The sequence below is a fragment of the Telmatherina bonti genome (assembly GCF_933228915.1).
Source record: "Telmatherina bonti genome assembly, chromosome: 3".
NCBI classification, from domain to species: Eukaryota; Metazoa; Chordata; class Actinopteri; order Atheriniformes; family Telmatherinidae; genus Telmatherina; species Telmatherina bonti.
This window is the reverse complement of record NC_136621.1, coordinates 33,007,791-33,035,613: the sequence shown is the minus strand read 5'-3', so window position 1 is coordinate 33,035,613 and position 27,823 is coordinate 33,007,791. Positions and strand designations below refer to the sequence as shown.

The 27,823-nt window shown below is 36.2% G+C and overlaps 4 protein-coding genes across 5 annotated transcripts; 2 read left to right on the top strand and 2 right to left on the bottom strand.

The window, feature by feature from the left end:
- Positions 1 to 885: 885 nt before the first annotated feature.
- On the top strand, positions 886 to 6,279 carry cdk2ap2 (cyclin dependent kinase 2 associated protein 2). The gene is made up of 5 exons (XM_079238395.1): positions 886 to 937; positions 3,157 to 3,312; positions 3,732 to 3,823; positions 5,135 to 5,255; positions 5,634 to 6,279. The coding sequence occupies exons 2-5, from the start codon at positions 3,258 to 3,260 to the stop codon at positions 5,699 to 5,701; spliced, it is 336 nt and encodes a 111-aa protein (XP_079094521.1). The 5' UTR covers positions 886 to 937; positions 3,157 to 3,257; the 3' UTR covers positions 5,702 to 6,279.
- A 126-nt stretch (positions 6,280 to 6,405) lies between these two features.
- On the bottom strand, positions 6,406 to 11,934 carry aip (aryl hydrocarbon receptor interacting protein). The gene is made up of 7 exons (XM_079238394.1): positions 11,809 to 11,934; positions 11,060 to 11,242; positions 10,787 to 10,975; positions 9,369 to 9,545; positions 9,078 to 9,219; positions 7,223 to 7,452; positions 6,406 to 7,126 (listed from the first exon to the last, which is right to left on the bottom strand). The coding sequence occupies exons 1-7, from the start codon at positions 11,905 to 11,907 to the stop codon at positions 7,121 to 7,123; spliced, it is 1,026 nt and encodes a 341-aa protein (XP_079094520.1). The 5' UTR covers positions 11,908 to 11,934; the 3' UTR covers positions 6,406 to 7,120.
- A 1,067-nt stretch (positions 11,935 to 13,001) lies between these two features.
- On the bottom strand, positions 13,002 to 17,937 carry tmem134 (transmembrane protein 134). Of its 2 annotated transcripts, none has more exons than XM_079264942.1 (8): positions 17,741 to 17,937; positions 17,059 to 17,321; positions 16,913 to 16,974; positions 16,708 to 16,794; positions 16,561 to 16,637; positions 14,670 to 14,714; positions 13,355 to 13,408; positions 13,002 to 13,260 (listed from the first exon to the last, which is right to left on the bottom strand). In XM_079264942.1, exons 2-8 carry the CDS (start codon positions 17,266 to 17,268, stop codon positions 13,178 to 13,180), a joined length of 618 nt encoding a protein of 205 aa, XP_079121068.1. In that variant the 5' UTR covers positions 17,269 to 17,321; positions 17,741 to 17,937; the 3' UTR covers positions 13,002 to 13,177. The 2 variants fall into 2 exon arrangements, with proteins under 2 accessions (XP_079121068.1, XP_079121069.1); XM_079264943.1 differs by having other exon boundaries at positions 16,708 to 16,767.
- A 2,635-nt stretch (positions 17,938 to 20,572) lies between these two features.
- On the top strand, positions 20,573 to 26,229 carry serping1 (serpin peptidase inhibitor, clade G (C1 inhibitor), member 1; the record flags this gene model as incomplete). Its single annotated transcript, XM_079263829.1, has 8 exons — positions 20,573 to 20,696; positions 20,965 to 21,264; positions 21,555 to 21,770; positions 22,646 to 22,789; positions 22,915 to 23,118; positions 23,204 to 23,343; positions 25,613 to 25,835; positions 25,982 to 26,229. 8 exons carry the CDS (start codon positions 20,573 to 20,575, stop codon positions 26,227 to 26,229), a joined length of 1,599 nt encoding a protein of 532 aa, XP_079119955.1.
- Positions 26,230 to 27,823: the final 1,594 nt, after the last annotated feature.

Sequence of the window (27,823 nt, the reverse complement as noted above, 5' to 3'; positions counted from 1 at the left end):
ACAGATCTTGTAGGTTTGGTCAGAGTGAAATCCAAGTCTGGTGACGGTTCCCTCAGTTAATTTCTTTGTGACTTTTGCTGTCTTTCCCGTTGAGTCTGGATACAATTAATATTGTTTTTGGATTTAGGGAAAAAAAATAAATAAATAAATTGAGATAACGTTTGCTGTTTAAAAGCCTGACAAAAAATCAATCAATCAATAAAAAATTTTTCATGGTTGTCTGGAAAAGACTAAATTGGAAAGAATTTGAATCTCTTTAGTCATTCAGTTTATTCTCGGCTGCATGTTTTATTCTTTGCTTTGTTTTAAAGATCAAATTAATAATATTTGCAAATATCTATATCATAATATGAAATATTTAACTATGCACGGAAATTAAACGTTTTTTGTAAATGTAAATGTTTCCCCCCACAAGGCAGAGGTAGGTGGCTGGCTGTCCTTGAGCTGGGTTCTGCCGGAGGTTTCCTTCCTGTTAAAAGGAAGTTTTTTTCCATCCCACTGTCGCCAGTGTGCTTGCTCAGGATGGGAGATTGAGTTGGAGCATCCAACTCAATCTATTGGTTTCCTTATATAGGTTATTATGAATTGTCTTTCATTATGTTTTCTTTTTCCTGTCTGTAAAGCGTCTTGAGATGGCATTGCATTGATTTGACGCTATATAAATAAAGTTGAATTGAATTGAATTAACTGAGCTTTTTCTAATGTTTTCTAATGAGAAAGTGACACTGTCTGGTTTAATGTTTCATGTTTAATGGTTTAATGTGGAGGTTGTGGAGTCATACTATTAGTTCAGCAGGAGTCAGTCAGTAACCAATCACTTCGCTCTAAGTGTAAAAAAATAAAAACACAACACCATGCTTCCCTTCTGCGCATGCTCACACACAGAGGAAGAGCCAGGGCTCAGGTCCCACAGAAGATTTCAGCTCTCCATAAAAAGGTAAAGATTATAACTACTTTTGGATCATTTGTTGCATTCTCAATAGTCGCATGTGTAGTCAAGGCTTTATTATGTCGCGTCCATATGTAGAATACTACCGTTTTATCCCAGCTCATTTTCCTAAATAATACTTATGTTGTTATGCTAACCGGCAGATGCTAGCTAATCCAGCTAATGCTACCAAGTAGTAGTTAGCTTGGCACCTTCCTCTGACAAGCTTTTGTTTCCTTCTCCACCTCTGACAAGCTTTTGTTTCACTCTCCACCTCTGGTTTCGCTCATACTGAACAACCAGTCGATCACATTTAGACCTCTGCGCTCTGAAATATATTATTTCTATGCATTTAACAGTAAAGTTAACTTGTTATCAGATGTAACATGTTGTTGACTATTTTTAAATGTCAAGTGAATGGACATTGCCTCATCTGACATGTCCAATATGAGCAAATCCTCTCGTCTGGTATTTACAGTTGTGCTCATATTTATTCATACCCTTTCATTAAAGAAGGAAAAAAACAGCTGCCTGTAAAAATAAGCTGAAATTGACTAAAGTAATAATACATAAAAATTTTATGAAAATCATTACATTATTTTCCAATTCTGGTTCAATAGAAATATTGTTTTTAAAAAGCAAACAAATAAGAGAATTTATTACATATTACATCAGTCATAAATTAATATTTTGTTGAACAATCCTTTAATGTTTCTGCTACCGTCAGGTGTTTTCTGTTCCTCTCAGTCAGACTTCTGCACCTGTTGACAGGTATTTTGTCCCACCCTTCATCAGAAAAATTATCTAAGTTGTCCAGGACCAATTTGTTTGTTTTTTTTTCTTTCTTTCTTCAACCCAGTTAAATGAAAAAACAATGTCTTATATTACGAAATTATATTTTTGCAAATTTTTAGTTATTGTTCTTTTTTAAGTCTCCAGTTATTTGAGTGACTGTTGTAAATTCAGCCTTTTCTTTAATGAAAGGGTATGAATACATAAGAGCACAACTGTATATAGCACATAACTATATTTCTACAACTGAAAGTCACAGTAGTGTAACAGTAGAACGTGAATTTTTTTAAAATCATACTTATCAAAGAATAAGGTAAAATATTTTCATTGATTTTATCCTGGTGAAGAGTGGACGTTACATCCAGAGTTTATAATGAGATTACTCTGTGGTAAATTAAATTACCTACAAAGAAACAGGAAGCAGATTGTTGTCAGATGACCCGATAGTGTAAGTATTATGGCACATACAGTCAGATATGTGCAGCAGTGAAGCCACACATTTCTTTTTAGTGGATTAACACTGTCCTTCACATTTTGTTAGCAATATTAAATTTGAAAAAATTGTGAAACCTCTTATATGGTCTATATTGTGTTATAGACCCCAGGACATGTGGAAATGTATAACTTACATTATGAAGAATGATCTTTGAAATATATTTATGTTATGACATATAATATTGTGTAGGCTGTAACTAGAACGCCATCTAAATTGTGTTGTTAATAGCAACAGTTGGTGCTCTCACTGAAGGGATATTTATTTATTTGTTTATTTATTTATTTAATTTTGATATTAATGCATAGCACTTAAAATACACAAACTCATTAGTTGTTCCATGTTTGGGTCAGCTGTGACATTCCGCAAACATGTGTGAAAGATTTTACTTGATGATGCAAGTAGTCCAAAATGACCTATTTTTCGAGTTTTTTTTTTTTTTTTTTTTTTTTTTAAGTCTGCCAGAACACACAAAGTATAGCAAAGATATCTTGTATTTTTAGACAGAGTGGTGATATCCAAAATATGTGTGACATATATGCCTTTTTCTATGCTGCTGTTTGGTGTCTTTTCTACTTCTGTAATCACATAATTCAGTTAAAGATTAATTCCAGTTATGCACTTTTATATGAAGTATTTTTACTGCTATCAGACAGCAGATGAACAGACAAATATTTTGAATTTACTAAAATTAAGATTTACAAATGTAATTACAAACTTGTAAAATTCAGTCAAGTGATCTCTTGTGACATTTTTATAGTATATAATAGGCACCTTGTATGTATCATCTTTTCTTTTTGTCACAGAAGATTTAGAAGGTGGTGAGGGGCATTGTATATTGAAGAATATACTGCAACTAGTTTAATTTGTGATGGAAATACAAACCGACCAATAAATCTGTTGGCCTCTGAACTTGTTTATATTTTGTTTACATGTGTATCAGCTCTTAGGAGCTCATCATCAACAGTAAAGCTGTATAAGCATCGGGTTGAAGGGACTGACGGAAGCAGCGTGTCGTACGTGGAGCTGCCTGCTGAAATCGCCATGAGTTATAAACCCATTGCTCCTGCGCCATCTGGCTCCAACCACACTCCGCCAGGTAGCTTTAATGCTGTTCATTCACTCATCTTTCCACAGTTAATTTGTTTGTCATTGGACATTTACACTGTGATTGTGGAAAATCATTTTGTTAAACAATCTGGTCACCATCATACATCAATATGTCATTACATTACATTATTAAATTGTTAAGATTGTGTTTTTAATAGTGATAATAATAATTTAGCCAAAGGGTTTTTTACCCACAAAGTGGAAGAAGATTAAAGAAATTAATGATTTTTATTCATCATATAAGTTAATTGTAGTACTAAACCGTGTACCAGTGATGAAGTACTTGAAAATGAGTTATAAGTGGAAAGATTAGCCAGTCATTTTAAAGTGAATCGAATACCAGATGTTTTATATCCTTGCCAGTGTTTTTTCTTGTAAGATCATACTTTTTTTTGGTCTTTTTATCAGGCTCTTCTGTGCCCTCTCCATCTCTCCCCTCGTCATCCAACTTTAGACCAGCTTTCAGTGACTTTGGTCCACCCTCTATGGGCTTTGTTCAGGTATGTTTTCAAATCAGTATGGCACTTGACATTGTGCATTTTTTTCAGTCAATAATTAAATCTCATTCTTATGTGAAATCTTTGACTACATTTGACTGAACCTCAAACATTTACATATATTTAATTAACTATATAGAAGTAGGACTGTAAATACTAATGATTAATACTGAAGAGCTGCTGCTTTAAGGCAGCTGCAGGTGTGTACCGTACAAGGTAGGAGGGTCTCACAGCCAGTTGGAAGCTGACTCTTTGGTTGACACAAATGTATATATGTTTATTAATTATCTATTAATCAAATAACTAAGTAAAAATCCCTGTTATGCTTCAGAAAATTTACCCTTAAAATATTTATTTAGAAGGTTTCAATGGGAATCGTCAGTCATGTGACCAGCTCATATGTGTACATTAAGCATATAAAATTAAGATAAATTAAGCAGATAAAATTGCTTTTAGCAAAGTAGTAACATGTAATGAGTGAATATACACTGATGCATCTTTGCCACTGAACAGCTGCTGATTTTGCAATACTTCTAGATTTTAAAAATGGTGGACAATAAATGGAGAAGCAAAATAACATCCTGACTATATTTCAGAGCTCTTTGAAATTCTTATTTTACTTAATCAGAGGAGCTTCTGTTTCATTCAGAGAAAATGAGCTTTGTTGGGTCATGCACCATTGTGTTGGGCAGTGAAGGTCAGTCTTCTGTGCTGAAGGTATATATGCACTTATCGCATGTCCACAAGTTAATGTGCAGAGTCTAGAACACCATGATGCACAGCAAAGTGCATTGATACTGTGTAATGCATGGATCCGGGTTGTTTAATCCACCATACCAGGGGTAGGCAACTCCAGTCATTGAGTGCCACAGTCCTGCAAATGTTACGAGTTTCCCTGCTGCAACACACCTGATTTAAATCAATGTCTAATTAGCAGACTTGTGCAAAGTTTGATGTCAAGCTCTGCACAAGTCTGCTGATTAGGTCAGCCCAATGCAAGGTTGCACATTTCTGTCCCATCAAAATGAAGCTTAACTTGCCAGATACTGTTTATGCAAGGAATTTTTCCTCTATTTTTTTAGTTTTTTTTAGTTGACCTGCTGCTAAACTTGTGCAGTAGAAACAGATTAAAGTGAAAAGATTTTTTCTTTTTATGATTCCTAAATGTAAAAGCTGCCTTACATTGCTTCTAATCGTGTAAAGAAAAACTCCTTTCTACACTTAGTATTGTTGCTGTATGCTTGTGATGTTAATTTTCGGCTGTGCCAAGTAATGTTTTGCTTCTCTCTAAACATCACGTCTGTAAAAATACAGCCTGTCAAAGTGTCTCAAGGGTCCACCTACAGCGAACTTCTGTCTGTCATTGAGGAGATGAGCCGTGAGATCAGGCCTACGTATGCCGGGAGCAAGAGCGCGATGGAAAGACTAAAGAGAGGTATTTATGTTGTCAGGACAAATTATGGTAGAAGTGTGTCATGAAAACATTTTTAATTGTTCTGTCTTGATACAAATAAGACCCGAGGAAGCAGGAAGAATGCTTATTATGGTAACTGATTAGTGGAAAAGAGCATAATTTGTTCTCTATCTTTGGTTACTTCGTGTCAATAAAAGAGCAGTGCAGACTCTTTTTCTTGTTTTAATGCTCGTTTCTACCGGTGGTTAGAGAGCCGAGAGCCAAGTAGTAGCAGTAAAATGTTGAAATCAGCTATTAATACATCAGCAGTTTCTATCATCATATCGGGGTAAACTCATTCTTTAATCTGGTTTTACTGTTTTCATTTTTCAACATGGACCTTGTGGTGTTCTTGTCCAGGAATTATCCATGCTCGTGCACTGGTCCGGGAGTGTCTCGCAGAAACTGAGAGGAGTGCTCGTACGTAACCCTTTGGAAAGAACTCTTCAGCAGACACTCTATGTTGGAGCTTCCCCTCTTCATGATCCCCATTGGAAATTTTACAACCAGCCTAATTCCTTCACCCTCCCACCTTGTGCTTTGTTGGCTTTTATAGATGCATTATGTCCCCCTCATGTTCACCGTTCATTGCATTTCACCATACTCCTTTTTCATTAAACTTTCTGCAACATGCAAAACTACTTTTGGCACCCATTTTAAGGGTGCAAAAAATTCCAGGTCATTTTCACCTTAATCTGTGGGTAAAAATCTGTGAAAAAATGGACGGTTGCTTATTTTCTGGCATTTAAGGCAAAATAGGGTTTCTTTGAAGGTGGAATCAATGATTAAACTGGACTGATCCTTTTATTTTTAAACAGGATTCCTAAACTAATTGTTTTTGGTCAATCTGAACATTTTTTTTTAAATGCCATTTGCATTCACACCTGCTGAATTAACATGTTTTCCATGTTCCTATTCCCAAATCTCTGTACATCTCAAGCCAGTTTGCTAGAATGAAAATTTTGTAAACCAGATTTTTGCAGTTCGGTATGTATATCTTAATAAATAACTGAAAAAAAAAAAGCTTTTTCTCTTTTATACCTGAAAACTTCATATCATTCAAAAGATGTCATTCTGGATTTTTCTTTTAAAGACAAATCCGCAGTTTTGGATTGACAAATTTATTTTCAGGTACATAACTTCAGTAACATCTTGCTCCAGAAAGGCTGATGACCCACTTCTTCACATGTAGCACAATAAGTCGCTCTAAGTGAAGATTATCTGGGGATTTGCTGAGTACATAATGACAAAATATGTTTTTAAATACATGAAATAAGTACATAGAAAGCGAAGAAAACACAAATGTGTTTTTCTTTTTTTAAATGATTGTCACAGACACTTTCATGTCCCACCTTCCATGTAGTAGTGCTTCAGGTGTGACCTGAAAGAGTGACACAGGTGTGCAGTGAGTACATGATGTGCCTTATACAAGGAAAAAAAAAGTAAAGGGAGATCACAAATGTGGAATCGGATCCCACAGCAATCTTGCGCAATAATGACAAGGTATGTTAAGGAGTGAAAACTTTACAAACATTTCTGAAGGCTAAGTAAAAACTGCTGGTGGATGTGAAAAGTTCTCAAATGGAAAAATATTTTATACTGCGAGGCAGTACAGACCTAAAGTTAATGAAGGGTTCAGACTTCTTACATTTTCTTAAAGTAGCCCTAATTTTACATTTAGAGTGAATTCAGATGACAAAGGCAGGAATGCATGTGGTATCTGCGAGCATGTGGGGTGGAGAGCAAGTAGGCATTGTGTATGGCTGGGGATAAACACCAATGGTGTCTTCTGTTTCCTCTCCATATTGAAATTCATTGGCATCCTCTTGTCTAATTTGTTCAGAGATTCAGCCCTGTGAAAAGGAAAAAAAGACAGTAATTCATCCAGCCACTGCACTGATGAGCAAGTTTTTGTTCTTTCCCTTAAAACATCCAAAGCTGGAACTGACCGTAGTGGCAGTGGCTGGCTGTGTGTTGAAGTCAAACAGGCCTTTATAACGACCCTTCTCCTCCTGCTGCTTGGAGCGAATCCTGTCCTCCATAGCTCTCAGCTCCTTGGACACAGATGGTCCCAGAGAAGGGTCCAATTCCAGCACCTTCGCAAAGTCGGCTCGAGCCTCCTTCTCATTCCACACCGCAGCATGAGCTTTAGCCCGCTTGTAGTAGGCCTTCACATTGTCTGAAGGGTGAGGATAGAAAAACAAGTAAACAGAAACTGCAGAATCAAAACAAGAGCAACACAGTTGACTGTTGCATTTTGTGTCAAACAAGGTTTAAAAAGCTAAATTAACCCAACTCCAATGATTGATTATAATCTTTTGAGATGAAGATACAATGGTTAAATTCGGTCTGAGCAAGTTTAGATGTAGAATAGTTGGTGATGGCCAGATAAAGCAATGACACTGGCTAGTGTCTTACTCTACAGATAATTATTCATTTCTCAGAGCTGATCAGCAATTTATATATATAAACAAAGATACCTATTAACTATTTTGTACCAGCATTTAATGTTTGAATTCAACATCATTACAATATTTAAGTGTCATTGATGAGTGTCAAGACTCAAGTCTTGTTTCATGACCATTTGTGCCACCTGCTCTTTAATTTGTGCTTAAAGACTTTTGAAATATAATTCCAAATTTTAAGACCATCTTAAAATATGGCCACCCAGGCTTGCTCATGTGTTGCTCCCTCTTATCTGCTGAAACCAATAACTCGTGGCTCAGCATGACAATATTAAGAGGGAGGCTTAATTTATCAGTTGATCACATGATCTCTGGGAAAATAATACAAGTCTGAAATTGGCACTTTATCTGAAATTGCTTTTCCTCCTCAACAGGTTTCTGATGTTTAGTCTCAACAGAATGAAAAGGCTACTTGACAATACCGACTTACCAACCCACTAACGTGGATTTTCCTTCAAGTACATTTTCATTTCATTAGGAGAGATAAGTCCATATTGGCTGAACTTTGGACAAGAGTTAATATAAATGAGTGCTTACAGTTCAGATATGTGCATGTATAATTTTACAGCAGTTAATCCACCCATGTGTACTGGTGGGATCAAAAAGAAGTGAGGATTTAGTGAGTGTTAAACTCCTCAAACAGCCTTGTGTTGCTGGTACATTACAGGTGGACATGTTGCAATTCAATTGCTGTATGCGAGCACGGACAGTTTTAGGAAAACTCGTTAATACAGATCATGTAAATACATTTATGTATAATCCAGGTTCCATTTTATGCTAAATTCACTTTGATTTTCTAACTGTCATGTGTCCTCACAGCCAGTGTATGAGGCTCAAAATTGAGAAAATTCTGTCATCTTTCTTGTCTGCTCTTCTCTTTAGTGAATGTGTGCTCAAACAAGCGAGTCTGAGATCTTTTCCTTTGTGACCACAAGATGAGAAATAACCACTAGCCCGGGTAGTAGTTACTGTTATTGACTGTCCCCTGGCTCGCTGAGTCTGCCCTTTAAAGCAGTAGGAGCCAGCGAAAGTTGCAGCCGTTTATTGTCTGTGCACTTCGGAGTATTCAGACTGCCTAGACTATGGAGTTTCCTGCGTAGTCTGCACACTGCAAAGCCCTAAAGTTAAAATCCCATTTGACATTAGCTGATTTTGTACAAATAATTGAGTAATTTCTCAGTTTAGACATCTCTCGTTGTGAATAAAACATTGGTTCATGATTTGAAGGTGTTTTAGTTTCCATTTTGTTCAAATCTAAAGAAAGTCCATATTTTCTGGAAATCAGACTCAAGCTGTAACAACAAAACTTTTTCAAACAACTCTAACAACAAAGCCTTACCCTCATATTTAAAGATCAACGAGGAGCAGTGATCAATGACTTCGTAATACTGTCCTTGGAGTATCAAACATTGACAGTAGTTGAGGAGCAGCGGTGTGATCATTTGGTCTAACTTTAACCAGGCTTCATCTCCAGGATGCTCCTGAATGAAGAGTCAAAATTCACAGCAAGGAGTTACACACTTGGACCGACTGTGTCACAGCTGACAGGAGCAAATTTGCACAAAAAGTAACTCAGGTAGAAAATGAAACCATGCGATGCTAGTCTATAAAAGACAGAATGTCTTCTAACCTTCATCTGTAGGTTTTTGAGGCAGGCGATGCCATTGTAGTACTTTTCTGTTGCTTCTTTAATTTTGCCTTGTTTGAAGAGCAAGTTGCCCTCCTCATGGATTTGAGGCAAAGAGTCTAACTTCTCTTTGTCTGTCATAGCCCACATATCCAGCTGGAAGGAGCCAGGAGGAAGAACCTGAGCCAATGACAAGATGGAAGATTGTAGCAAAAGAAATGATTATTCATTTTTTAAATTTGACAGGCACAAAACATTTAAAAACAATTAAGAAAAATGCTGCTACTGCAATACACATGGATAATTAAAGGGTGTACACAACCGTTTTATTTTGTGTTAAAATACAACTTTAACAGTTTTACAATTTATGTGACAATTCGTTAACCTAAATCTTGTTCTACTAGTTCTGATTATTTACCAGCTTAAAATACAGCTTACTTCATGACTTAAGGATAAACATAAAAGTAAGCTAATTAGCAGATATTCTGTTTTGCAATTTAAAAAAAGAGAAGCAAAAACACTTGTCAGAAATTATTGCGATAGATGATAATATTGCGGGTAAGCGACTATATTTGTAATTTCGAGACCATTTTCAACTAAAATAACAATAAAGCCATAATAATGCAAGTACACCCTTTCAAAGATCAACGTACTTTATTTCTTAAGAACATTTAGCTGGATGTCGGACTAGTTTATGCTCATCCAGTCCCCAGTCTGCTAAAACAGATCAGGACTTCTCCTGGGGTTTTGGCAACGTGGATATCTGGAACATATGGTCTCTAAACACTATGTAACACAGTTACATTGTCTATGGTCAGCTCATATAAGGGGACATGTTTGGACTTGACCAGAGGTGAAATGGTAAAATTGAATGTCTTTGATCGCCTTCAATATGTCATTTTTCATGTCATTGTAAAGTTGTGGAAATGGTGTTTTAAACATGTATGTTCATCCAGGCAATTCATACTGGCTGTGAAAGGTTTGCAACATTTTTCAAAACGTCACCTTTTTAACAATATTAAAGGGCAGCATGGCTTTACCAACCGCACTGTCTGAGTGCACACCATGTTGCACTGTCCTGTTGGTATTTATCTCTCGGTAAAACACCCCAGTGATCGTACTGTTTGGAAGATGGAGCTAGCCTGTCTGTTAAGGTCTTTTTTTCCCAGCTGGGAAAACTACAGTTGATGGTTATGTTTTAAGTGCAGATGGAAGCTTGTCGTATTGCCATATTTAGTTAATATTGTCTTCAAACAAATAAGGCAGAAAAGAAAGACGAATGAAAATGATTGCATCCGGCAAACTTATTGCGAGCATTTTTGCTTATTGTACGATTAATTGCCTTATTGCGACAGGCCTAATATATAATATTAATATATAAATAATTTGTATAAATTAGGCACTATCACCCGTCTGCTCACCTCCAGCAGCTCAATGGTGAACACAAGCGGCTGCGGACTGGCTTGAAGACTATCCAGATCTTTGTGCCCTAAAGAGTGGTGGGAGTGGATTTGAGCAATCCCACAGCAATGCCTCTGACCCTCCAGAGGGTCCTTACCAATGCTTATGTTTCTTAGGGACTGGGACACAAGCGGGTACAGTGCTGTATGCTGAAAATATTAGAAGACAGAAAGAAAGCAATCAGCACTGAGGAAAAACATTTTCATCAAACCCCTTCTTAGCATCACTCTAACCTTTGTATCGCATGTAAATTCTGCAATTTCGCCTTGTCTCATAGTGATGATAACTCTCTCCCACACAGCCAGTTTAAACTTCTTGCCCAGGATGAGTTCCATGGGTTTGTTGCGGCCCCCCATGGTTTTTGAGTCATCCAGCAGAGTGCCATCACAAAGGCTGGTACGATAGTGGAAGACCACCTAGTACAGAAAAAAAAAGACAACAGTATATATATATATACACACATACACACACACACACACACACACACACACACACACACACACACACACACAAGTCAGATGGTCAACAGTGTACATCACTTAGGAGTGGTATAGCTTACTGTTTGCAAACAAAACAGACAACACATTATAGAGACCGTCGGCTCGCTATCATATTCTGACCAATAACAAACAGAGAATAAATGATTGACGTGGTCCGCCGACGAATCGTGAATTTAAAAACACGTTCCCCATCCTGTCCCGCCCACTTTTTTTCTGTAATGAAAAAACATGGGGCTAAAATGAGCTCGGTTAAGAACTGGCTTTACACGTGTAATATAGAACCAGCTCAGAAGGTAGAAATGTCCCAACTCTATCAGTTGCGTCTACATAGACGTGAACTATGTTTGGTAGAGCACGTCCCATGTTGTAGAAAAGATGAAACCGCTGATAGCATTGCTGTAGCTAATGTGTTTCCTCGCGTTGCGTAATGATTTTCAACACAATGGACGTAATCTATTTCAGTAGAAACAGCGCATATTCACCTTCGTTCCATTGGGGAAAGTCGACAGCTCTCCTTTGCCAGGACTGACCAGTTTCTTTTTAATTCCTTCTTCGAGAAGCTTGCGTGCCTCTTCCTCCATCCTTAATCGTTGACGACAAATGGCGAAGTTTGCCGAAGCCAACTCTTCCGTAAGACGTTACGTAGCATCGAGCTACTTACGTCATTACGCTGCTGTAGTCGTTTCTTTAATAATACAAATGGTCATTTCTTCATGCTCATTTATAAGCACACGCTTATCATCTTGTAAAAATTAGACCGATTGATTGCTTATATATATTTCTGTATTAATGTAGAATATTTCAGTCAATGTTAAGCACTTCTTTCACTCATGGCTCTTTATTTATAGAGCCACGAGAGTGATTGACAATCCAGGTCACTCTAATTGACCCTCACAAAAACTAATTAAACTTCACACCAAACTTAATCAGAAATGCTCCTAACTATTCAAAGTGATTATAAATCTGGCCTTAATAAAACTGACAACAACAGATCTGGTGCTTATCTAACCTACTGGATTCACTACTGTCTTATGTTTAAGAAAAGGTTCTTTAAAGACAATGTTTTGTTTCTGTGGAAATTTAATTTACAGTTGAGGAACCGTTATACTGAGGGATAAAAAATAATATGAGGCTCATATTGACCAAAGTTTTCACAGTTAAAAGACAGAATAGTTTCCTGTAAACTAATGAATCTCAGAGCTCACATTAACTTTGGCTGATTTAAAGGTCTCCACTCCTTCATGTTCAGATTTCTACCTCGTAACTAATATACCAGTTGCGGCAAGATGTATTATGAGTTCGATAAAAGACTGTAGAGAGGACTGCCATCTACATGCACTTCTCAGAGTTGCACCATGCCTTTGACTAAGTTTACATATTCCCAGTTCATCTTCCGATGCTTTTCACACATGTAATACAGTATATTCATATTTTAAGTGTAAGGTTAAAGATAAATGAAACCTTTTCCTTTAAGGTGTGCTGCAGTCTATAAAGACAAATCAATCCCAGTTTGTAAACTGAAACAATGCAAGCTGGGAAAAAGCCTTACTGTGAACTAAACAAACTTGACACAAATTAAAATACACAAACATTTTTTTATTCTTGGAATTTCACAGATTTTGTTAACATAAAATGAAAACCACAGGCAAGACCATTGTCCTTTTTAGTGTACACATACAGACAGCTATGACAGTTCATCTAGTGGAAACACAGTCCAGGCACAGAGTGGTTCAAGTAGCAGTGGTCATTACAATGACAATGACAACAACAACAAAAAAGGTTGTGAAAAAATACATTTCATTTAATATAGCTAAGAAGAAATGGAGTGGAAATGTAGTGTCTTGTGATATGTTACTTTTCAAAATATGGTAGGTAGAACAATTTGAAGCCTCTTCTGCCACGGACAGCACAGCTGATGTAGATCACATGATACACTGGAGGGAATACAAGCATACAGGCAATGGAACTTGTTTCAAGGGGGAAACATGGTTAAGTAGCACAGCTTAAAGTAATAAATGATGACTTTACCTCCAGGGATGAACAGAAGAAATCCAGGCACAAAGAAAATCGCACTGGAAACACCTAAAGGGAAATTTTTTTATTAGTAAAAGTCCACACATTAATCTCTGCTCAATGAATTCAACCTCAATGAGGAAATTCTGAAATGATTAAATTAAACTGGGAACCACAATCAACTACAGCCACCAGCACTGACACTCCCCACTAACTCCCACCTCTGCTTATGAACAATCCCAATGGATACTGTGCAGTTTCATGGGAAATGTGCAACATTTCCAGGTTGATAGAGGTGTTTGTTTATATACATATATATTATTCACTATTAATTTTAATGCTTTATTGTCTGTTTATTGTCTGCACTGGTTTTAACGTTTCTTTGTATCTCAAAGTTTGAATTCTGAGCATATGTTTACACATAACTTGTTATGTACTTAAGTGTGCAAATGGCAAATGACCTGAAATTTGTTTACATTTTAAAAGTTGGTTTAGTTGTTTTTATTTTATTTTATTTTATTTTATTTAACACCTAAAAGAACAGTTTGGTCTGGGTTGTGATTGTACAGATATCCTAAAGAACAAATTTCCATCTATTTTTTCTTTAACATGTTAAACAAAATACAATGATATTAGCCTGGTGTTTATGTTTATATATGATCTCAACATCTGTTATTTCAAGAAGTCATTCAAAATCTAAACACCGCTTTTGTTTAAACCAAAAAATGTCTATCTAAGGGTTAAAAAGCAAAAATAAAAAAAAGGTTACATAAGTGTAGTATCCTGCTACAGTACAGTAAGAAACATTAAGCCAAATGATGCTTCATGGACTAAAAATTTAACTTTTGCCGTGTTCTGGATAATAACGAAAAAAAAAAAAAAAGATTCCTAAACGAAACTCATCAGTCCTTGACTTTGTTTTTCTACCTCTGTCCCTTCATTCCGGTTGTTTAAGTAAGGGGGCAGCAGGACAGTTCGGCCTTCGTGACTGGATTGAGAAACACCACTGTAAAGCAACAAGTGAACTTTGGCTTTTAAAGATTGATGCTTCTTCACAACCCTGCAAACCAGTTTGTAACCGTGTCATGAAGGCAAGATCACACCGAAAGCAGTCAAACCTGTGTCTGTAGCCAAGAATGATAGGTACTGAAAGGTACATTAATAATAAAACATATAATTAATACCCAATTTGGATTTTTTTTTAACAGTAGCTTAATGTCTTTAAATGTTTTGTTTTTTTTGTTTTTTTTTATAACAACTATTGTGCAACTTGTGGATGGACACACACACACACGCAAAACAACTAGCTGAGCAAAGCAGTTTTCCTTACCTGCGTTTGGATTCAGCTGTATGATGATGCCAGTGAAAATGAGGGCTGAAACACACAATTAAGGAGAGGTGAGAAAATAGGTACATGCATTTGCTTAAAAACCTATTGATTTCTTAGTGACGTAGATGTTTTAAAATAAATCTGTTGATTCTAAATAGATCATCGTGAGGACAAGGTTCAGTACGTAGAACCCCAGAAACGTCACTGGCGACGCTGAGCGTTGGTGTAAAATTACAAAACAATGTGGAACTTAAAAGCTAAAGTCATGAAACCATGCTCATTTAACTATGACTTACAGACAGTGCAATTTTTATTTATGCTTTTCCCAAAAATTATATAATAAAGTGAAATAGATAAACAATTAATTGTTTATGATAATTTTTTTTTTTTTTTTTTTTTTGAGTTTTTAAAACTTTGTATATTCTGCAGGGATAAAAAAAAAAAAAAAAAAAAAAAAAAAAAAACTTCATATTTTCACGTTTTACACAGAAAAAAAAATAACTCCCTTATTAAATATCTCAAAATGTCAAGAGTATGTGAACCTTTGCTTTATGCATCTAGTGTCACCCTACTGCTTAACAACAACATCCTAACATTTATGGTGACTGTTTATAAGTCTTCAACACCAATTCAATGCCTTTCCATAAACTTTTTAGCCATCGAGGGGCAATTTAAAAGTCACAGTGAAGGAATTTAAAGGAATGTAAAAAGAACTTAAAAAAGAACAAATGCTGTAAATTGTATAAGAAAAAATGAATAATTAAAACTGAGACTTAAACGTTCTAAAATATAAACAATGAATATATATAGTGTAGCCTACTAAACACTAATGGCCAAATAATACTTTGCAGAGACAGTGAGATGCATACTGTAATGAGGGAGATACTGTTTTTCCCAGAGGGAATATGTTACTTGTAGTTTCAGCTTTTTTGTTCTGAAAGCAAAAATTAGGCAGTCAAAACAAAAAGAGCTGGTTTATGAGTTAACCCGTAACAGTTCATTAACTTAAAAGGGACATTTTATGAAAAAAGAGGAGGGGTATCTATAAATGAATTAGGTTAATGGGCAAAAAGTCAGTAATATGACTTTATACCCAGAAGCAGACTATCTCAGCTGCAAAGACGGGCAGAGATTTACCAATCTGCTACAATATGCATCTAAAATTTGTGGAGCAATTTCAGAAAATTGTTCATGTTAAAAGGGTAAAGACTTCAAAGATCCTAATATCTAGTATACAACAGAGATCTCAAACTCTGGTGGATGAGACGTCCTGCTGGTTTTAGATGTTCCTCCTGTTTTAACACCTGAATCGTGTTGTTCTATTGGGAATAAAATATGGATTTATGAGATCTGCAAATCACTGTATTTTGTTTCTGTTTATATTTTACACAGCATCCAAACATTATTGGAACTGTGTTTGTATTATAGCGTCAAACTGATTGTTTGTGATCCAAACTTGATTTGATGGAGTTAAGTGTGTCATTCTACACCCTGAAATGCTGATTTTAATAGATGTGTAAATTTAAAAAGTTTTTCTGCTACCTCTGTCGTATTTTGACTAATGCATGTCACAGACATTTCATGACCTCAGAAAAGTAATTTAGCTTCTGAGAAATGTACAGAACATCCTTAAACTGGGTTCATTTATCTTTTGTTTGTAAAAATTACCATGGTTTAGATCACGTTTATGAAAAAAATAGAACATTTTTAGGTGGTGTCACAAAGTGCAGCTCCATGTTAGAATCCATCTACAACAGCCAAGACACAGTTTATCTCAAATAAAGCAGATAAATTAGGAGAACAGTGTTTAGTCATTTATGAAAGCATAATAGTTTGACTGTATGTTTTTAATTCAAAAGTAAAAAAAACAAACCCTGCGATTCTGACTTACCAACCCCAGTGATGAGGAGGAGGAATGAAGCAAGTACAACCCTTCTGTTTTTCTTCACCAGTGGATGGGACACCCACCTAAGAAACATGTTTTTAGCGCATCTGTTTGTTGATGCTTCTCTGTGTGAGTGTGGGTGCTTCAGCTTACCCGCAGCAGTGTGCAGAGAGCTGCGTGACAGAACTCAAAGTGCTGAAGGACCACTGAGAGCTGCAGTAAGACAGAGTTGCGGGGTCACTGTGGAGAAAAACACAGACAGGCTTTGTCTCACGTTTAACAAATTACCTGACAAGAAAGGAAGAAAATCACTCCAGAAAGAAAAAGTCACTCCACGGCCTCTACATATGCAACCCACCTGATTTTAAAGAAGTTATTGAAGGAGGAATTGTTACCCATGCCGTCTTCATTTTCCAGATTCTAAAGAAGCAGAATATATCCGTGAACAAGTAGTAAAGACAGCTTTTTGTAAATGTGATGAAAAAAAAAAAACAGAACATGTACCTGATATTTAAGGTTACTGTGCTCAGGTGAGGCTGTGGCAGCAGGTACAGGGTGAGTCTGAGGTTTGGAGAAAGACAGAGGACCAAATGTCATCTCTCCGTCTCTGTCCTTGTCCCTGCCCTTCCACCCTTCTGTCTCGCCATCAGACACAGCTCCCTCCTCATCTCCTTCCAATACAAAGGCATCATCGATGGTAAACTGGGCTGCCATCCCTCCTCCAGAGATCACCTGTCTCACCTAGAGGTCCTTAGGTGTGATGCTCACTTTGTTAGAGGAGAGAGAAGTGTTACAACACTGGCATCCTGGTCACTTTAAATGTCAACAGTCATTGTTTTAATCATGGAAATAATAGGTAGCTGTGAAGTAGTTGCTCACACTTTGTTTTTCATTTTTGCTCAGATCTACCTGAATTAATCTCTATTAAAGGACACGCGCATGCGCCGACATGAACTACAAATTGGTCGGAGGTTGCATTTCATAAACTTGACCATTTTTAACAAATTTTATACGGCGAAAAGCAAACAAAAAGCTGGAAAAGAGCCGCTGATAGGACATTATCTCAGCGGATGCGGTGAGACCTGGCTGGAAGAACCCAGCAGCAGCTAACTGGCTCTTTTGTCGCTTTCTTCCATTGTTTGTGCTTTTTCCGCTAACGGATCAGATGACCAAGAGGAAAACTTACTGTCTTTGGTAAATCTTTTCTCTAGCGAGACAAAACTCGACTTTAAGTGGTTAAACAACGTTTCACATGTTGATACAGTCCGAGGCGACTCTATATAAAAGTTTATAAATAAAGTCTTTATGTGCACTGATGCAAAATAAAAAAAAAAAAAAAGCCTGTTGAGGAAGTTTGGTCTGGAGTTTATGGTCTGTGGTCTTCTCTGCCGCACGTCTCGATGGTCGATTGCACAGGACTGAATACGCCCCAACAGTTGTGTGTGGATGTCAGTCCGCTTAATCGAGTGTCGATCGACAACTGGACTTCGTTGTTGGCATACCATATGATTTAAAAAGTGGGTCCAAGAATTTAGATTTATTTTTTTTTAATTTATTTATTTATTTTTTTATTAATACTGCTCTGTCAGTTTTTATTCCGGGCTCTTAGGACCTCTGGGTTCTGTCCGTCCTTGGTGGCCGCCTGACCGGCTTCTGGCAGGGCTGCACTGACCAAATATCACTGATCAAGTCTAAGAATATCATGTAAATTCAGTCATTAACAATTACTCAATAAATAAATAAACAAATAAATAAAATAAAAGCCTATCAAGCCTTAAACCTGATTATCATTGCTTGCTAAGTTGCTGGAGAGGATAATACACAAATAAATAAATAAATCTGCTTTAGCTATGACAACAAAATATAACTTTACTGAAACGAATTGACAGAATTCAAGCTATCCAGATAAAGGAGGAAGATGGTTCAAATTAGGCCTGTGTTTAGATATTTTGCCACAGGCATCCAGTTATTGTCAGCCAGTCATAACTACTCCATGTAAAGTGTGTTCTATCTATTTATACATAATTTTAGTTGTGCTGATAAAGTAAAGTTAAAAGAGCAACCTTTAAAGCACTCTACATTCCACCCAGCATTTGAAGAGAACGCTCTATAAATAATTTTTAACTTGTCCTTGATGAATTATTTTCTTGGTTTGTCTAATGTACCTTAAAACAAATTGAATTCCAAAAAAAAAAAAGTAAATAAAAACAAATCATCCCTTCACTTAGATAATTCCAAGAGGGTTACACTATTATTAATTTAAATTTTAAAGATTCATTTAGAGCTCTAAAACTCCATTAAGCACATTTAACATATGATCAATATAAATCAGTCCATTTTGTGACCCCACAGTTGGTACAGGCATCTGGCTGGATACCTCTGTGAACAATATAGCAAATTAAATAACAAAGAATGCTTTTTAAATTCAAGCTCCTCTTTCTTTTCTTTTTTCCTTTCCCTTTTCTGAAACACTTATTCCCATTTTTAATGGTTATAGTGGTATCTTTATACAAATATTGAATTATTTTTTTAATTTAACCTTATTAGAAATACAATATGTAATGTTTTCTTATGAAAAGATTATGAGAATTAAGATTGAAAGCGTCTCACTTTAAAAGAAATGACTGACTGAAATGCTTAAAGCAACTCAGAAATCCAATATACTTGTTTTCTGTTATTCAAATCAAACATTGCTTTTATTCTTTTCCCACTAAATCCTTGTGTCTGCATCCCACACACCCTTTAGCAAAATGTAATTATGTAAAACACTTCAGGCAAAAACATTTTACCATGCAAACTGAAATTAGCGCATGTGAAACTGGGAGTCAATCCCAAATAATAACTGTATTTGACATATCAAGACTGAGTAGGCACAATTGTCCGTTTATGCTTCACTAAAGCACTGTTATCAGAAGTAATGAGATATTTCTGTATTTCTTTTATTTTTTTTAATGAATTAAATTTTTTATTTTTTTTAATTTTTTTAGCAATGAAGGAAATAAGTGAATAAAAAAGTACAAATCTTTTTCTTTGGTATCTGTTGCCAACATGTGAAATCATGTGATTTCCAGCAAGTCAGAAGACCTCCATTATGCAAACAAATATTGCTAAACCAACAACTGAATGATTAGTGATTGTCAGTTGCAATTCAGAGGAGCAGAGAGTGAGAGGGGCTGAATGGTTGGATGAGGGAAAAGCATTGCTGGAAAAACTTTGGACACTTGGATATACAGCAGTTGTAAGTTTAATTTTTTTTTCTTTTTCAAAATGAACCATTAAAAAAATGCATTGCATAAAGTATAATAATTATCAATATGAATATTAATATTTTTTTTTTTAATTTTATGGCTTTAATAAAAACAGCAATAAACAGCATTCAAGCAGAATGGGTGAACGATCATGCTGAATATAGATTTTAATGGTGGAGGATATCACTGATTCACAGGTTGCGCCACATATTGATCTTTTCCTCCCACTTGGTGCCAAGTTAATTCTGAAACCCTCCCCTTCATGTCTGATTCCCTTTACAGATGAGACAACAAGCCACAGTTTTCCTCTTCTTGCAGCTCATATTTGAGGTAAATTTGATGAATCTTGATGAGTTTCTGGATTTTATCTCTTTCCGGCTGCAACAAAGCAGATCCTTTGTAGATGTTAATTAGTTGATAAGGACTCATGTTGCATCCTCTTTAATTAGTTTACTCTTCCTCTGATGTTTGATTTTTTTTGTTCCTTCGGTTCAGCTTTCGTCATGTACACTTATTCGGATGATGAGTGGTTCCACTGTGGAGCTGCCCTGTTTTCCTTTTCAAGCCGATGTTATTGGAGAGGATATCACCTGGAAATTCAATGGTCTCTTTGTGTTTCTTCTTTGGATTTATTTCAAATAAATCTCCTTCTATGACCCTATCTTTTTACATTCCCTTTTACACTTTATCTTTTCTTGTGTTTTCCCTTTACTTTGACAACTACAGGAAAAGATATAAGTCCCACAGATCTTTCATCTGGCTCAGCCAGAATGATTAAAAATGGTTTGTTCCTCTCAATATCCCCTGTAACTTTTGCCAGTCAGGGTGAGTACATGTGTTTGGCAAAGTGGAACGATAACGAGGTGATAAGAAGATATAACATCACAGTTGATGGTGAGACTCACTTTTATTATTATTATTAATTATTATTATTATTATTATTATTATTATTATTATTATTATTATTATTATTATTATTATTATTATTATCATTATTATATTGTTATTATTATTATTATTATTATTATTATTATTATTATTATTATTATTATTAATAATAATAATAATAATAATAATAATTTAACTTGAGAGACATTTTAAATTAAAAAATAATTTGGTGAATCTAAAAACATTTGAAGACTCAAGATGTCTTCTTCTGCAGGATCTTACAGCTATACAGTTATGGCGACTGAAGGCTCCTCTGTGATCCTCCCATGCTATTTTCCATCCTCTGGTCGAGTCACAGCCAATGCACTGTGGTTCAAAGAAACAAGTGCCGGTCAGAGATCCCAGTTGAGGATTGAAGAAGACCTTACAGATGACAAGAAACTGGATCTGCTTTATCCCATGGACCAGGATCAGACCATCATACTCAGACGTGTAGTTATGGAGGATGCTGGTATTTACAGCTGTGAATCTGCAGATGGGGAGAGGTTCAGCACTGGATATGTTATTATAGCAGGTAGTTTTGGTAAATATTGATGGTATTTTTTTTTATATGAGAACTCATGCAAAGGCTTTTTAATCTATCTATCTATCTATCTATCTATCTATCTATCTATCTATCTATCTATCTATCTATATATATATATATATATATATATATATATATATATATATATATATATATATATATATATATATATATATATATATTGTGTGTGTGTGTGTGTGTGTGTGTGTGATATTTAAATAAGTTGTAAGTCTATCCATGGTGTACAATTCTTAATCATCTGTTCAACTTTGTTTCAGCTGCTCCTACTTCCCCCCCTCTCTATTGTAATGACACCAACCAGGAGTGGGAGCCTTGCCAGGATGAGAACATCCGCACAGCTGAAATTGTACTGCAAGAATCCATTACGGATTTTTCCATGAAGGTGTTTTCTCACCTCCGTGGAATAAATCCCTCTGGAAACTTACTCTGCTCTCCCATCAGCATCAGTGGGATGCTTTCCCATTTATTGTTAGGTAGGCTAAATTGAATGGGCATCTTATCTCGAATGTTCTGAAATTTGTTGAATGTCATTGCATTGTGTGTTAAACCTGGTTAAATTAGATTTCCTGTCATTAAAAAAAACAAACTCTTAAGTAGAATAACTCAGCAAAGGCAATCCAGCTGACATAAATTTCATATTAAAGTACACACAAGATGCCAAAAATAACAAACGCATATGTTCTGTTTTTCACTAAACCAGTGCATTTATTGAATCATGCTAAACTATGAAAATAGTGCAATCAATGAAAATAGTGCAAAAGAATGCAAAGAGAAAACATTTTCCAATCAAACATAAATAAAAACAAATGATAAAAACAGTTTGTCCCCTGACATATTAGAATAAAAGGTTATCAGCACATGAGATTTTGGTAGTTCAGGTAGTCTTAAATAAATTTTTATTATGTAATGGATTAATATTTGGATTATATGGTTTGCAGTAAAACGTTGCTCTGAAAATTGTGTAAAGATAATGCCTAAGTGTTTTGGACTTCCTGAAAATGTAACAGAACAGTAACTTAAAATAACTAAAACAAAATTATTCGGTGCTGTTTTGTCACGTCACACTTAAAAGTAAATTCCAAGCTTTTCTAAATGTTTTCATCTTTCATGGAAGCACATGGGGCTTAGGGCTGAGAGCTGCAAATTCCAGAAACTGGACATATCCTAAACATGAAATAATTAGCTATTAGCTAAAACAACCAATAATAAACAGAAACATTTCACAAGATCATAGCTCACAATGAAAAGTTGCTGATAATTCCATGTATTTACATGTCATTTTGCAGTGTTCCATAGCATCTTGAAGTACATGTCTTTCTGATTTGTTTGTTGACTGGTTTACTTTCAGGTGCACGTGATCAGACCCGCAGAGCCATTGAGAGAGCTGTCTGTGTGCCTCATGACTACCACTGTGTTCATGTCCAGATGAAGACCCTGAGTGAGAAGATGGCCCAGTCCTTGCAGATGGCTTCTCAGATCTACTATAACCCTGGTAATGCGTCCGTGCACAAAATGACTCATCTATGAAGAAATAAATAGCCACGAAGAGTGTTTTAGAATGTCAGACAGAGCTCAGTTATTTCTAGATCATCGTTTTTTCTCTTTTGTCTTCCTCAGAAATGAATCTTAGCAAGCATTTTACAAACCAGTCCATTCAGTATTATGGATCAGAACCCATGAAGCTGCTGGAATCCAGTGAAGAAAACGTCCTGATGATGAACAGCTGGGTGGCAAATAAGACCAAAAACAAAATCAAGCATCTGGTTGACTCTGTACCACCCAGCACACAGCTGATCCTACTCAATGCTGTCGCCTTTAGTGGTCAGTAAAGTGTTTATTTGTGCGCACTTATGTGCATGTGGGTTTGAAAACAGCCGCTAAAGATCTATGTGTACTTGTGTTGCAGGCGAGTGGAAGTTCAAGTTTGGGATGAAACAAAAGAAAGGCCATTTCACGAAATTGGATGGGGATCTGGTGCCTGTGCCTATCCTATATCAAGCAAAATACATGGCAACAGTTATGTATATCGTTGAGCTAAAGGCACAGGTAAGCAGCAGTCAATGCAAACCACAAACACACAGGGATTCCTTCACATTCACACTAACTTTCTCTCTCTCTCTCTCTCTCTCTGTCTCTCTCTCTTTAATGAAAGGGTATGTATTCATACCCTTTCATTAAAGAAAAGGCTGAATTTACAACAGTCACTCAAATAACTGGAGACTTAAAAAAGAACAATAACTAAAAATGTGCAAAAATATAATTTAGTAATATAAGACACTGTTTTTTTCATTTAATTGAGTTTAAGAAAGAAAAATAAACAGCAAACAAATTGGTCCTGGACCAATTAAAGCACTTTTCTGATGAAGGGTGGGAAAAAATACCTGTCAACAGGTGCAGAAGTCTGACTGAGAGGAACAGAAAACACCTGACTGTAGCGGAAACATTAAAGGATTGTTCAACAAAATATTAGTTTATGACTGATGTAATATGTAATAAATAATCCTATTTGTTTGCTTTTTTAAAAAAATACTTCTTTTGAACCAGAATTAGAAAATAATGTAATGATTTTCATAAAATTTTTATTTATTATTACTTTAGTCAATTTCAGCTTATTTTACAGGCAGCTGTTTTTACCTTCTTTAATGAAAGGATATGAATAAATATGAGCACAACTGTATATATATATATACATATATATATGTATATATATATATATATATATATATATATATATATATATATATGTATATATATATATATATATATATATATATATATATATATATATATATATATATATATATATATATATATATATATATATATATAATGGGAGCAACACACCTTATAGAGGTTGGAACTGTTATTTTCACCACCATGAAGCATTTCCTTACTTGAGAACAATAGGTAAATATCAGGCAGCTAAGGAGACCATTTCCTGGCCATTTTGGAGAGGAATGTTGTTTGATATAGCTACTCAACAATACCAAATGTTTTCATGTAGTGAAAGGCCGGATCTGACTGCAGGTCAGTCAGTTCATGCTGATGTGAGCTGCATAGAGTTGAATACAGGGGTTTCCTTAAAACATATTTTGAATGGGTGCACACATTTTCTTTTAAACCTGTGCATAATTTTTGGCATTGTACCTTTCCAGATGTGCAGATTGCTGGTTGCATATGGCCCAGTGCTGTTGTAGGTGTAGGTTTTTGAGCTGAGCACTGATAAAAAGGCAAATTGTTCATCTACTCCTTTGTATGGAGAGCACAATGTTGACGATTAAAAGAAAAAAGAAAAAAAATCTTTGACGGTTAGAAGAAAGCTGTGATTCTGGTTCATATTTACACCTGAGCTCCTTTTTGCATTCCAGTCTGAACCTCTATATGTAAAAGACACAATGAACTGTATTAACAGACAATTATTTCTGGAAATGTTTGTGAACTGCTGCAGTGATTTCAGTAGAAAATCATGCCTGCCTTTATCACAGCGCCACTCAAGGGCCGGAACATCACAAGCATCCAAAATGGACTTTTGATCCCCTTTGTGCACAGAGATGTCTCTGTATTCTCTGAATCTGGTGCTGATTTCTCGTAAATGAAAGAAGTCACAGCATTTTTACACCAGGGGCCTTTATTCTGCACTCTTTTGCAGATTACTGAAGTTCTGCCCAGTTTTAACTTTTGAGACTCTCTTAATATTTCTTACTTTTATATACAGAGTCATGTTACTGATCAGTTGTCAACTAACAAAATCAGTCACATATTCCATCTGCTGTGTGTGTTTTTTAAATACTATTTACTTTTCCAACTTTTTCTTTCCTCTGTGTCAGTATGTCAGTGTAGGAGTATGTTTCGGGACTTGTTGCCATTAAAAGTGAGATTAATTAATACTTTTCTTGAAATAAGAAAACATCTAATTCTACGACTTTTTATTTTTATTTTTAAATTTCCTTGTTTCAACAAGAAGTAATTATTTGTTTCTGACTTTGCCAAACCATTGTATCCTGTTGGGTTGTGAATGTGCCCGTTACATTTTCCTTACTCTTAACCGTACGCACTAATAAATAATATCAAATACCGTACTGTTTAGCAAGAATAAAACATCAATATCTTCATATTAAATCAGTAATATTTTCAGATAAACATGTTTTTCCTACAGAAAACTTATGCACTGCAAACATGGACTACAATAAGCAAAAGTGTTCTTATTTTACCAAAAATTTCAGGAGAAGGATTATCTCAGTTTTGCACCTTCTGTCAAAGCTTTTTTCCATAAAAAACAGTCTTAGATGTTTTTCTTTTTTTATTTTGTTAACAGGTGGCAAAGTTTGCACTCACAGGTGACAGCAGTCTGTACATTTTACTGCCACTCCACAACACAGCGACCGCCCTGCAGCAGGTGGAGGAGCAGATGACAGACACAGCCGTCCGTCAAATGACACAGCAAATGAAAGCAGCCAATTCTCAGTTTACTGAGGTCACTTTGCCCAAAATCACACTGGTTGATGAGCCAGACATGAACACACTCATTAAGAAATTAGGTTTGTTATTCTTACAATGTTCCCTTCTGCCTGCCAAACTAACATTTTGCCCAGCTGCTGATGCTTCCAGTCTGTTTTTTATTTCTTATTTTGCTACTCTGCATCCAGTCCATGAACTTGGTTGTCGTCTCTTCTCCCCCACTCAGGTCTGTCAATGTTCTTTGAAGGAGCCAGTCTGTGTGGCCTCTACTCTGAGCAGAGGGTGGTTCTGGATGATGCCAGACACAAAGCTTTCCTTGCCCTGACCGAACAAGGAGTCGAGGCCGCTGCTGCCACCAGTTTGTCATTCTCTCGCTCCTTCCCTTCCTTCTCTGCCTTGCGGCCTTTTGTGTTGCTGCTGTGGAGTGACCGGGCTAACGTGCCGCTGTTTGTTGGCAGGGTGACTGACCCATAAAGGAGGGAAGGAAGACATGTAACAGAGGGAAATAAGCAGAACATATATAGCTATGAAAGCTACTTTGAAGCAAGAAAAAAAAGGATAATAAATGCTGTAAGAAGTAGAAAAGTTAAAAAGTGACTAAACAGAAACAAACAACCAGGCTTGGATTTTGACAAATAAACATATACTTGCATAACACATCAGCTGCCAGTATGTTTTTCCTTTGAGGAATGAAGCTTGACATCGATCACATGTTGCTGAAAGGAGGACAGACGACCAGTGAAACAGCTTCAATTTATTTTATGAAGAAGTTACACAAACCCACCACAGGATGGCAGCCATACCGTGGGCTAGACGTTGACAGTGAATACACAGGGACTGCAATCATGACTTCCCATCTCATTCTTACATCAGCCCTCCTGCATCATTACCACTGATACTCATTTAAGGAAGACAAGAGTCAAAAGTCTGTGACCGTAAAGGTTTTGTTTGTTAAAGCAAGGGCCTGCTTGGTAAAGCACAGCAAACTGAGCAAAAATACCCTGAATTGTCGTATTCACAAACAAACAAATACACATTGAATGGAGGGCGCAGTAGACTGTAAACACATCAGTATTCAGAATGATCAGCCAAGGCTGCACTCTATTATGCGAGCTGATGGTGATTGCTAAACATGCAGCTGTATTGTAGATAAGCGATTACGTAAGCAAAGCGAGGTCAATAGACAAGAGTCAGAAAAGTCTGTGACTGTAAACAACAGATCCAGGGACAGAAATAAGCAAACAACTGGCCAGAAATGTGAACCCTATTAGACTGCTGTCGCTCAGCCTGTGCACAAAGTCCAGAATATTCCCAGAAATAGCATGATTGTGTTGTTTTGGCTTGATTATCTTACTGCTGACCTGCTGGGACTTTTAATGTGCATAGACAAAGTACAGAACAACTCCCCCCACCATCATTTCTTACATCAAAATAAAAACCAACTTTAAGCCTTCTAAGCTTTCATAACTCTCAAGCCCTTTTTGGGATAAACTCAACCCACCACTGAGGGGATCCATTTTTTTTTATTTATTTATTTTTTTTGCAGCTAACATTCACAAGGTTGTCGAAGGACACGGCGAGATATGAGCAGCCAGATCAATTCAACAGTTAGAAAAGTCCCGGGGGCCACTGACTGACTGTAGGTGTGCTTTTGTGTGACAAGAGCTGTCTGATAAATGAACCGAGGGGGAGGGAATTCGGTATCCTGGTAGGCATTGAGAGAATGCAGGAGCAACTTTTATGCAACATTAATATGCAAAAATATGCAGGGAGCTGCATTACATATGTAGGTTAGTGCCTTGGATTGTGAGAGTTCCCTGCCACTTTCTGCAAATGAGTGTACTGGGTGTAGCTTCTTTCTACTACCTGATGTTAAACTGTAAGAAAAGGGGAATCTGTTCTGTATGTCTGCATTTTTGCACAGATTATCTCAGCAGGACATCATGCATGATACCCAAAGGGAACATTGTCAGGTTTGTTGTCCAGATGATAAAATATTTGCTACTACATCTGATATCTGCAAGTTCACTGGTAATGGGATAAACAGTGGCTTCCTCTGATGGTTGAT